The sequence below is a fragment of the Thamnophis sirtalis genome, unplaced genomic scaffold (genome assembly GCF_051295495.1).
Source record: "Thamnophis sirtalis isolate CommonGarterSnake01/CBP01778 unplaced genomic scaffold, rThaSir2_p1.2 scaffold_1, whole genome shotgun sequence".
NCBI lineage: Eukaryota > Metazoa > Chordata > Lepidosauria > Squamata > Natricidae > Thamnophis > Thamnophis sirtalis.
This window is the reverse complement of record NW_028261381.1, coordinates 50,329,286-50,342,122: the sequence shown is the minus strand read 5'-3', so window position 1 is coordinate 50,342,122 and position 12,837 is coordinate 50,329,286. Positions and strand designations below refer to the sequence as shown.

The 12,837-nt window shown below is 40.1% G+C and overlaps 1 protein-coding gene across 1 annotated transcript in view; it reads right to left on the bottom strand.

Annotated features, from left to right (window-relative positions):
- Nucleotides 1-12,837, bottom strand: part of ADCY5 (adenylate cyclase 5) — a 274,822-nt gene that overhangs the window by 6,563 nt on the left and 255,422 nt on the right. Inside the window, exons 13-18 of the mRNA XM_087711800.1 lie at nt 10,217-10,333; nt 8,955-9,113; nt 6,553-6,728; nt 2,817-2,849; nt 1,437-1,569; nt 431-694 (exon numbers count right to left, since the gene is read on the bottom strand). Coding sequence (XP_087567926.1) covers nt 431-694; nt 1,437-1,569; nt 2,817-2,849; nt 6,553-6,728; nt 8,955-9,113; nt 10,217-10,333 — 882 coding nt within the window. The remainder of the gene's footprint in view (nt 1-430; nt 695-1,436; nt 1,570-2,816; nt 2,850-6,552; nt 6,729-8,954; nt 9,114-10,216; nt 10,334-12,837) is intronic.

Below are 12,837 nucleotides of genomic sequence, written 5' to 3'. Positions count from 1 at the left end.
GCCTTATAATGTAATTCCTTCTTTGCTACAAAAAAGATTCAAAAAAATCCATGCTAGCCATAATGATGAAATTTCCTAGCAAGTGCACCTGCATATTTCAGCTGTCTTGGCAAAATTCCTACTTGCCCCACTCTAAGGCACCAGGGACCAAAAGACAAAATGTGTGACCAGGATATGCAATCACTCAATTGGGATAGGAAAACTAGTTTCATGGAGTTTTGGGGAACTATGATTGTAGAGAAGGTTCAACTAAATGTTTGCATTAACCTCTAGTAGAGCAGAAAGTTTTTTAAAAAGTTACTTAACACCCCCCCCCCCACGAACCTAGACACCCCAAAGTGTCAAAGGCAATATTGTGTGGAACAGGATATTTATATAGTGATCGGTCCTCAACCTGAAAGAGACCATTGTTCTCCTTGAATTTGCTCACCTCATCAAAGTCAGCAATGATTTCATTGAGGAGCCTCAAGCACTCCACCCCTTCATTGTTGGCCTCTAACTCCACATAGAATTCGGAGAAGTTGCTGATGGAAGCAAACATGACAGCCACACATTCACAGGACTGGTAATACAGTTCATCATTTCTCCGCTCCTGTGCAAGAAAGTGGGCTGCTACATCCTTTGGCAAGATATTATGGAGAAGCCGTCGATTGTAGGCCTGTAGCTCCTCCATCTCCTCCTTTTCTTCAGTAGCCTGAAGAGAGAGACAAGGAGGTGGCTGCAAGTTAACTTCATTTATGTGGGAAATGGGCTGGAAATAAATATGCATGGGATCTTAATAGACTGGTGTCAACAGAATCACATTATACACTTCATTGGGTTCTAATTTTAAGCGTACATAGAAGGCCTATTACTGAAATTATTAACTATATCCTCAAAATTGGACTCTCAAATATTGGTGGAAGCTTCGTTTTGAGTTCTGATTCAGTTTGGTGATCAGATCAATAGGAGTAGAATTCTATGAAGAAGAAATCATCAACAGATGTTTGTAAAAGCAGCAAAATTTCCAAAATTGTTATCCTTGAGACATAATTTAATCGAGAAAACGTAATTAATTAGTTTTTGAAAAGGACTCCCACTGAATTACAATACTCTTCATTTACTCAATTTCCAATATTTATATAACACGTTTTCCCACACAAATGTTCCGTGTGGAATATGCTTGTCAGTTTTCTTCATCTAAGCTATGGGTCCACTACACTAAGCTGGTGCCGATCAGCCGCCTGTAGATTACATGTTCCATAGCAAGGTATCTGTGATCATGAAATGAAAAAGAAATTCTGTATAAGTTTCCTCTGATCTAAGAATTCTAGTTCTGATTTATGAGCACAACAAAATAACAGCATGAGCAGCAATCATGTACTGATCATAAGAAGGCACTCTAATATAATATTAAAGACAGGCATGCAAGAATAAACACCTGCAGACATACCCACCTGAAGCTTCCAAAGGAAATCCAACCTCGCTGTGGATTCCACCTGCTGTGCATGTAGATAGACCGCCAAGACAAAAACAGTGATGACAACAGGGGTTACAATCTTCAAAGCAACCCTGGACACATTGGAAGGACTATACAGGAAACAAAATGCACAAATCTGAAAATTATAATGTAACAGTGACTCAAGCATAAAGAACATAATGCTTCTTGTGCTGTCAAATCAAGCCTTCCAGTATTTCTCACCCCTAGAAATGCTCGCAGAGGGCTTAGAGTGCAATTTCTCCATGTTCTGCGTGTGTTAATGTATTTGTTTGTTTATTTATTGAATTTATTTGCCATTCATCTCACAACAAAATAACTCTGGGTGACTTTAAAATCCTAACAAATAAAATCCTTAGAAAAAAATATTGTTAAATTTTTTTTTAAAAGAAATTAAGATAAAATTTAGTTAAAAGATGGGGAGGGAGAGAACAGGATTCCCCCGGGTGGGGGGAGATGGGATTGCCTCTTAATTCAACAACCACCTCCAAGTGATGCTCCCCATTTGGGACCCCATGCCATCTAACAGATCCAGGTCTTCAGACTCCTGCGGAAGGACAGAAGGGTAGGAGCCAATCTCACCTCACGGAGTAAGACGGTCTAAAGGGCAGGAGCCACAGGAGAGACGGCCCTAGAATTCCTTGACCAATAGTAACATGGGTCATCCTAGGGCCGTGATGGCGAACCTGTGGCACTCAGAGCCCTCTCTGCAGGCATGCAAGCTGCCATCCCAGCTCAGCTCAGCTCCAGTGCACATGTGCAGGTGCCTTCTGCCGGCCAGCTGGTTTTGGGGGTTTTCTGGCGCATGCACGGGAGTGTGGGACTCATGCAGAAGACACGTGTGCATGAGTGGGGTGCACGTATGGGGGGATTGTGCATGCACATGGGGGTCATGCACACATGTGCGTGGGCGGGGGCACCCATAATGCAATGCGCACCCCCCTGGGCTCTGCCCCCGGCACAAGCGTGCGCATTGCATTATGGGTGTGCACGTGCAGGCTTTCAGCACTCACTGCCGAAAAGGTTAGCCATCACTGTCCTAGGGACTCCAAAAATTGCCTGTGCTGCCATACTTTGCACCAGTTAAAGCTTCCAAATGCTCTTCAAAGGTAGTTCCATGTAGAATGCATTTCAATAGTCCAGATGTGAGGTGACCAGGACTTGAGTGCAAGGACTCCTGATCCAGGAAAAGATCAGGTGTATCCTGGTTTAAAGAGTGAATACAACCACCTACAGTCCTAGTGCAGCATCTTGAGCCACAGATCTGCACCAATACAAGCTTCCACAGATTCTAGAGTAATTGTTGAAAATGCAATTACATCGTCCTTCATTAACTCACCATATTCCATTCTCAGTCTCATTGGAAAACATACTGAAAGAACAAGAAGGACATATTTTAGGCAAAACAAAGATATATTTCGTTTCTTTTATCCATCATTAGCACCACTGTGGAGATTCTCAGTCATCAGGTCAAAGTTGTCTCAAAGGTGCTTTTTCAAAAGGCAACTGGATGTTTTTTTCCCCTCAAGGAAGAAAAAGAAAATGTTTTGCTTCTCATCCAATGAATGAATCGCAACTGATGAGGCTTCTTGGATGAGAAGCGAAAGGTTTTCTTCTTCCTCAAGGAAAACCAGTTGAGTTTGCCTTTTGAAAAAGCACCTTTGAGACCAGGTGCCCCCTGGTTTTGTTTTTGTTTTTTTCCAATTTCACATATTCTTTTCTGTGACATCACTTGCATTGGTAAGAGTTAGAGTTCTGAGCCAAGTTAGCCTCATATCTTCTTTCACTAAACTGCTGTATCTTAGCCTTGTCTCCCCATTGGCAGAATGGGATGCACACACTGACCTGTTGTGAAGTGGCAAAGAAATTTAAAAACACAAAGGATGTACAAGAATTGTTCTGAGTTACATGTTCCCTTCCCCACATATCCCCAAGGAAACTATCTTCTTCCTTTGCATCAAATAAATGACCATAGCCTGCTTACTTATGAGCACTGCATGTAGTTGAGGCACACTTGAGCACACCTATCTCTCCTGTCTGGAATGTAACCAATTCGTTCAACAAAACTGCATTCTTTCCTAAGCCCCATCCATCACAAACAAAACCATCCGTAAATTCAACCTGCTAACCATCTGGTTGAAACACAGTCATGCTATGAGATGCTGGAATGCAATCACATACAGGAGCTCTTGTCTATCTGCCCATTAACAAAGTAACTTAGGAAAAACTGTCCTGAACAGGAACAAATCTGGGATTGGGGTGGGGGGTGGGTGTAGATTTTGGGTATGAAAATTTGCCAGATCTAGCTAGAGGTTGCAGAAGAAATACGCAGAAAATAATTCCCCAGAACATCCCTACGAGAGATGCATTTAAGCAGCAGCATAGAACATTTAGTGGCTGCTTCCTTCAAAGTCCCACCTCTTTCTCTCTCACACACACACTCATCAATGATCCATAGTGAAATGTTCACAACCCACCACCAGCTTCCCAGGGGACATTTAAACATAATTGCACATAAACACAACACTTTTGAAACACAAAAGAAAATAGTGACACTTCTTATGATGAGGGTTGATAAAAAGGTTGAAAATAATTTCCGAAATGTTCCCCTACCTTGTTTTTCTAGAAAGCATCCCAAGTTCCATTTGATTCAATATGCAAATAAATTAAAGAAGCATACATTTAGTACAGAGATGTAATGTGCATTGCTCCATAATAACATTCTTTCAGTTTTTCACTTTGGACACTATGGGGAGCCATAACCATTTGGAAAGAATTTGTTCTATGAGTATGGTTAACTGTAGGTTTAATGTACCTTTTGGATTTAATTTAATTTAATTTAATTTTGGATTTACTGGGAAGGATTAGAAGGAAAATTACAGAGTAAGACAAGACATCATATATCTTACTCTGCTTAGAAGTTAAACAAATAATCCCAGTGATGTGTAAACCTAAAGATATCTATACCTAAATAGGCATAATGTATTGGTTGTGAAATATTACATTAACAAAATCCCTTTTAAGGCCAAATTATTTGGAATTATTTGGAAAACATGAAACTTTATATTTACTAAACTATTATTTCATTGAGGGATCCTAGAAGTCTGGCACTCTGACAAATCAGCCATCAATAGACACATAGATATTAACAACATCTATAGACTATGCAAAAGAGACAATCAACCAGCTCAAAAGAGAACAAAAAGACCCCAGCACCTCTCCACCAGTAATCAGCACCCAGATCATCATAGATTAATTCTAAAGTTAATCTCAGACCAACAATAAAGCATCGGACACCAACAAGTTCTAACTTATGCATTGAGTACCAACAAAGGAGGAGTAGTGGGGACAAAATGTTCACATCAAAATGTGTACTAAATTCAATGAGTTTCGAAGTAGTTGAGTTCCAAGGTATCATTATAGTTTGGTGGATCAGGAATCCATATTAATTCAATTAATTCCACTTTCTTCTTTTCCACATAACCATCATCCTCTGTAAGGGTAATGGTAGCCACTTCTCCTTCACATAGACACCCCCAATGAATTTGTAACTAAGTGTGGCAAGACCTCTTTTTTCAAATCTCTGTGAGGGAAAGGAATGATTAGCCCAAAATCACCAAGGAAGCTTCTATAGTTGAGAGTAGGGTAGAATATGCCATTCCTAGTACACCTTAACTATTATACCACATTGGATCTCCATAGAAGAATTGGGCTTCCTGAATCGGGAAGCAAGTGCACCTAAGCTGTGCTTGGCTGTCCTAAAAGTTTCCCACCAGTTATAAATAGTATGCTAAGTTGTGAGTCCTAGCTATTATGAGGACTCAGATTGTTGGGAGCAATTATGCTGACCCTGGTAAACCCCTTAGGGTGGGCTGTAAAGCACTGTGAAGCGGTATATAAATCTAAGTGCTATACTATTAAAAGCACTTTCAGAACAAAAGTTAATAAGTAGCAAAATGCAGCTCCAACATTTATTTCTTGAAAAAGATGTGCTTATTTACTTCACCTTATTCCTGACATCTTGATTGTGAGGTGATGCAAGTAATTGCTTCAAAGTGCTCTAATTTAGCCTGCTCAAAATTCCTGGCACTGTAAAATTTCTAAAAGAGGGTTTGTTTTCAGATTACTCCTTCAAACGACGGCTTCTAATTTGCCATCAATTTTCTCTTATAGGAAGAGAAAAATTATGTTCAGGTGGATTATCTCAGCAAAGCAATTAAAACCATAAACACCCTCCCCTCCCCCTTCTGTATTTCTGGCTGAGAAAGTTTTTACTTTCTTTTTTTTTTTTTTTTTTTGATGCATTACTCATTTACAAGAGTTCAATCAAAATGGCTAGACGGTATTTTAAGGGCATTATGAAAATAATAAAACATTACTGGGCTAAATAATATGATAACAGTGGGGTAGCTAATCAACAAAGGAATCAAAATTCTGCAGAGCAGGAAGCCAGCTCTAATGAGTCACTAGTCAAATTAATGAGTCATTAGCACATCCAGGCAACACAATCCAGTGTGTGTGCTGTTTGAAAGGAAGCCCCTCTGTGTCGAAGGAGGTTTATGCACTGCACATTTAGAAGGCATCTTTTTGATCCCTTAATGTCGATCTTAAAGAAATCCTGCAAGCCCAAATTTGCCCACAGAATTACCTTTTCCACCTCTAGTAATGCTGAATTCTTGTACGCCTGGCATTGGAATTTTTGGCTGATTCGAGTAAGATTTATGGGAACAGGCCTTCCTATATGGGGCCCTTGGACAAAATCCTGAGACTCCGTCCTGCCTACTCAGAGCTGGTTTGAGAGTGGAGTGTGATAGATCCAACTAGTCACTCCAAATAACTTCCTGTCAATATTATATGGAGCAATGGAAAGGCAACCATTTTGCAGGGATTCCCATCCACATTTTGATTTTTTAAAATGAAAAGTGTTCAGTGATACATGTCAATTGAAATGGTCCAGTTTAGACTAAAATATATCAATTCACATGGTTGTTCAGGAGAATTTCACACCACCAACCATGGCTACCTCCCCCCCTCCCCTGCTCCCAATCCTCCATGGATTCTTTATGTTTACCTACATGGCGTTGGCTGTAACCAGAAGGTCTGCGTTATCGAAGAGGGTAAGGCCTGGCACTTCCACAATGAGGACATATATAAATTCAATAATCAACATCAAAATGAGTTTCCCGATGCAGCTGATCTGAAGGAACACGGAGCAGGCCAGGAGGGTCAGTAAAACACTGTAGGTAAAGTACTGTGTGTGGGATTGGGGGAATGAAAATAAGAACAAGAGAAAATAATTTCTGTAAACCAAAGGTCATCTTAGCAGATTTACAATACACAGTTATAAATACCTTAGCTGCAAATTAAGATTCCTCAGTTTCAAGATTCTCCATCATGAGGCCAGCACAGGCTAAGAAAGGCTTAGTTTCCAGGAGACCTATGCAGGAGTGTGCTGCTACACGTTTGCCCAGGTTCAGGAGAACCTGTAGCTAATGTTATGGCCAGTTTAGAGAACCTCCAAATCCCATCCCTGGCTGGCCCCGCCCCACCTATCCCACCCCTCCCAGGAGTCTCCACGCAGCCTGTTTTGGATGCAAGGTAAGTGCAGGGCCCACATGGAGGCTTGGGGAGGGGTAAAAATGGGCCTCCTGGAAGGCCTCCGCAGGAACTGACACTAACATTGTTTTTGAAATGACTTCTAAAACAAAATAGCATTTTACAACTGCAAATGACCACACAGGGAAATAGAATATAAACACATTTTAGGCCCCAGGGGGAAAAAAAACCGAGTTTAGAAGTTTATGTAATGTTTTTTTTTCAGCCCAAACTGCTATCTGATAATATGCAGTATTAGCCCACATTCCCAGTAATATGAAGAAATATCAGATATATTCTTCAGTGTCAGAAAAGAGCCATCTCTTTTAAAAGCTTACCCTCCAGCTCTGTGTGAGGTATACCTGTGTCAGTACACATACGTATGCATGTGTTTGTGTATTATATATGCATGTACACCAGGTCCCTTTGCAGCATGCAGGAACACAAACATGTCTGCAGCTCCTTAAAGCAGAAGGTTAGGATTTCAAGGCAAAAGTTGCTTTGGATTGCCTAAAGATGCAAATGTGGTTCCTCTATGAAGGTCCTTAAACCAACTAGAACTTCTGCTGGGATTATAGAGCAGTTGCGGAAGGCCAACCTACAGTCCCCAGAAAAGATGCAGCTGTGGTACATTTTTGCCCTCCATGCTTCAAAGCAGGGGTGAAATGCTACTGGTTTGGACCAGTTCGCCCGGACTAGTAGTAAAAAATGCTACCAGTTCAGGCAAACCGGTATTTCAAATGATCAGCTGTGATGCACGATTAATATTAGCTAAATCATTGGATTTCCTGCTTTCTAGCTAATCTAAATCGTGTGGCACAGTGGATTCCCTCCCCCCCGCTGTTCTACTTACCTTTGCAGACTCAGAAGACTTCAAAAGGTTCCTTTTTTAGTGCTGCACAGGCGTGCCTCAGGCACGCATGCGCACAAAGCGCATGCTCAGTAGCAGACTCACCAAACTGGTAGCAGACTTCAGAGGATTTCACCGCTGCTTCAAAGCAACTCCTCTACAGTTCCTTCAATAACTTTTTCCAGGATTGTGCGGAACCTACAGAGGTCCCCAAAATACTTTCACAAGTATGGAATAGACTGGAGTCTTTTTAAGCCGGGCAGATTTACGCTGCAATTCTGTACATATGTTAGCATACATAACCTTATTCTTTTGGGTGGGAATAATGTCCAAGTAAGTATTTAGAGAGCTACGATCTTTGTACTCATAGGAGAAGGTCCACAGAGGTCTTGCTGAATCTCCCATCCCATTGTGATCTCTTCCCCCTACCCCTAAATACAATTTCTGCAGGCTGAAATACATAGAGAAACCTCTACACAGTTCATTTGGAAAAACATACTGCTTTAAGGATGTGGGTTCAGGAATGGGACTGCCTAGCAATTGATTGTGTTCTTGAAATTTACTCAATAATCTCATCTTGCGTTATGAATACATTTAATTTTATATAAAAGGATGTGTGTCCTATCACTTAGCAAAGCTCCCAGTTCATTGCATAGAAAGCGGCAATTCGGAAGGGAACTATGCTAATGCTTTCCCTGTGGTGTTATAATTTTACAAAGAGTTCGATTACATGCAGGAACAATCTGAAATAATATTATTCATTCCTCATCCTGAAGGAGGTTTCATGATGTCACTGTATGGAACATGAAGGATTCTTTCCAAAGATCATACAGAGGGATTAAGAGTTGAGTGGCAGACAAAAGTACAAAAACCCAAGCCCTGTTTCAACTATGAAGCAGAGGATGCCACTTTAGTAGACTATCTTGATAAAGACTGAGAGAAAAACCAATGCAATAAGGAAGGCACCCGACAGGATGTTACACCATTATTACCCAAAACAAAGGCACCCACATTACAGCACAAAGCAAATACCTCTGGAAAGTTACAGTTTGGCTGGGAAGTAGCACAGAATCCTTCTGTGGTTTCCAGGCTATAATTGGAATCCCTAATATGGCACAAATTCACCTCAGGAGGAGTGAGATTATGCTCTGCAGCTATACAGTCGACAAGGTCCACAGTACTACAGGTGAACTGGTGGAAAACAAGAGATAAACATCAAACAAAGACAAATCCAAGGAGAAAAATAATCAAAGCAACATTGTTTGCACCTCACAGTGTATACAGGGGTAGTTTTTTATACCAATGCATATCCCTATAGTGTTAGGAAGTCAGCACCCACCCCTGTCCTAGAAAAATAAGATATTTTAGGAAATATTAAAAGGGCAGAATATTTCTCCTAAAAGGGAGGCAGAAACTCAGCCACCACCACCATCTTTGTCAATGGGTCATAAAGGCCTGAGCCAGTCTGGTCTACAGAACAAAGATCTACCTCTTTCAGGCACAACCATAGTAGGAATCGCCCTAGGCCCTCTACCCATCTCATCACATGAGATGGGTAGAATATTACATCATCCAGCAAGGCTCAACCAAGCCTGGGACTCAAGATAGCCTACAGAGTTGCCCCTGCATCGTCCCATGGGAGTCTGGCAACCAATCAGAATACAAACTCAAATTCAAAAGTCCAGAGAAGGCATAAAACCAGGGCACTCTCAGCATCTCTTCCCTTTTCCCTCAGAATCTCAAACCATGTGGTCCTGTCCATCACCAATAAACCTTATTTCCAAGCAACTTCCATGAATCCAGTGGTTTTTCCCCCACTTGAAACTGAACCCAGATGGACATTTCTTCCAACACTCCATTGAAGATAAATTGTGAAGAGCTTAAGAAGAAACAAAGAAATATTTCCTCCTGCACCGCATGGTCAAATGGTACTTGCTGACATAAAGGTGACACTTTATATGGTTTTAACCAGGGGTTAGAGAGGTTTATGAAGGATTAATGCATATCCCTAAGTTTTTAAGGAATTATTCTACTAAAATCAAATTACATGTCTGTTACAAAAGAGACAGTATACTGTATAGCCTGTAGTGATATATTCTAACAAATAGTTTGGGGCAAGGAAGGGAGGTATGTACAAAGTAAAATTTATTTTTTCTTTATTAAATCTAATCAAATTAAATACACTGTACGATTATTTTGAAAACATTTTGAAAGATTCTGAGGCCTTGCTTTCAGCTTCTGCAGTATTAATAATTCACACTAAAGTTCAATTACAAAAGGGAAATGTAGCATACCATATTGACAAAGGCTGAGAGGAAAACCAATACAATAGTGAAGACCCCGACTAGGGTGTTATTGGTTTTGGACTGAACAATCTTCCGTGAAAGAGTCTGGAGTGGACCTGGAAACAGCTGTATTGAGGGAGAAAATAAAATATTTAAAACTATGACTTTGTACAAATATTGTGTATGGTGTTAGCACTCACCCCTCTCCTAGAAGAATGAAATATTCTAGGAAATATTAAAAAGGCAGAATATTTCCTCTAAAAGAGAATTAAACATCTTAAAGGAAACAAACAAAAGATTCCAGTTCTTTTTCTCCAGCAGATATTTTGGTGCCAGCTTAACTACAAGACAAAAGAATACGCCAGTGTATCTACAAAACAAAAGACCTCAGTTCCAGGATGATGGAATTATCCTCCAGGGCAAAGTCATTCAGCAACAATAGGAAATTGCCCTTCATTGTATCACCCAGCAAGATTTAACCAAGCCTAGGACACCTACAAAGTTAGCTATCCTCCATGTGGTCACCTACCCAGGACTTCAAACCCATGTGGTCCTGTTCACCATTAAACCATCCTTCCAAGTAGTCTCCATGCTTCCAGTGTCTTTCTCCCCACTTGGAACTGAGCCCAGATGGACATGTCTTCTAACAATGGCATGGTGAAATGCTACAGGCATTAATATTTAATTGCCCAAGAATAAATTAATGGCCAACTGTCTCTCCCCACATCGATATAATTTTTGCATCAGGAATATATAATTGCTGAATAACTATAACTTGTTATATTCACTTCATTCTCCCTGGCAGTTATAATAGATTTTAGGTGAAAATCAGAGAATGGCATCTAAAATTAAACAATGTTTTATGACCCTTGTTTTCCCTATGTGATCAAAGCCTAATCCGAGAAAGATATATCAACTTAAATATGCTTATAAAATCTTCAGCATTCTGTTCTGCTTCCAAGCTGTAAACTATTTAGACTCTTCTTATATAAAAAGGGTTAAGGAAGATCAAGGTTAGGTGGACAACAAATGCAAACAAAATAGTCAATTGATGATATGAATGCTGACATATGAAAATGCCCTAAAAACTCAGAAATATCTTTGGCGTACAACAAGCAAACTATAATTAAATCAGATCATCCTAAAAACAGATGGATACATTATCAAAAATACAAAAGTGGACCGATAGTTATCAATATTATCTTGAATAAATAAAGAATGTTGACAAATGAATTTGGGCACCCTGAAATGTATTTGTGCTGAGGTTCTTATCCTGGCATGCCTTGACAGTACTTTTCTCCTTTGTTTCTTCTTCTACCTCTCCCCCACTTCTCTCTTTCTCTTACTATCACTAGGTTTTTGTTTGGTGTTAAGTGCCCCCTCCCCTTTCAACTCTCCCACACACATTTTTAATGTCACAAATCCATGGAGACCAAACAGATACTTTCAGCTCAGAATGCAAATGCAAGAATTCTATAGAAGTTAAAAGCCTCCCTGCTGGGTGTTAATTTCAACTCATCATAGTCCTCTCCACTGCCATTCCTAGAGAAAAACCCGGAAACAAAAGAGAAATAGCAGCTCCCATATACATCACTATTATTTCATCAACTAGCTTCTAAGCAAATTTCTTTTTAAAAAAGGGAGAGGGGAACCCAATTAGTCTTTTAGCAATGACTAAAGGCATCAACCCCCCCCCCCTTTGCAGTTAGAGAAGGACTTTCACTTCCTTCAAACACAAATTATGAAACTCTTTGACCAGAGGAAACATGGATTTGCTGGCAACTCTTACAAAAAGAGGAAGAGGGGAACAATCCATGGCAATGTTGATTATTTTAAGTTGCTACTCTCCCCGCCACCGAATACAAAGAATTTCTCTGTGTTTTGTAGCATAGGCAAAGGAATGGATTGGAAAGGAGGAGACATAAAAGAACGTTGTATGAGACACAGCAAAATGCAGTATCATATTGCTGATGATGATGATAATCGAAACCACAATATTTGACAACTCTCTTGAGGTTAAATTAAGAGTATAGCATAACAGCAACTCTTACTGTTATGGATGAATCACAGTGAAATACCACTCCATTTTATATTGGCAGAAATAAATAATGCACTGCATTGAAAACAAAATTACAGGAAATCCTTGACTTACGACCATTTGTTTACAAATCGTTCAAAGTAAAAGCAGTGCTGAAAAGTCTGTTCCTCGCACTTATGACCATCACCCTCCCCATATTCATGTGAACTCAATTTGGGCAACCATCTCACATGAATGACCCACTGCAATGTCCTCTGGTCAAGTGATCATGATTTGTGCCAGTTTTTTGTTGATTTCCAGCAAAAAATTGCCATGTGGAAGAACAGGTTTGCATTTACAACCAGGGTGTTTGCTTAATGACCCTGGTGAGTGATTCGGAAAATGGGTGATTGTCTCAGAAATGCAGGAGTTGCTTCAGAGTGGGTCACCATCAGGACTGTCTACATCAAAATGCTTTTGGATAGCAGTTCAGAGTCTAAGCATTTAAGTTAACATGCCAAGAAGCTGGAGAGTTCATAACTTTAACTGCTAGATTTGTCATTGGGTCTTTCATTAGCCAATGTTCGCCAAAGTTAACAGTTTCTTACTGACA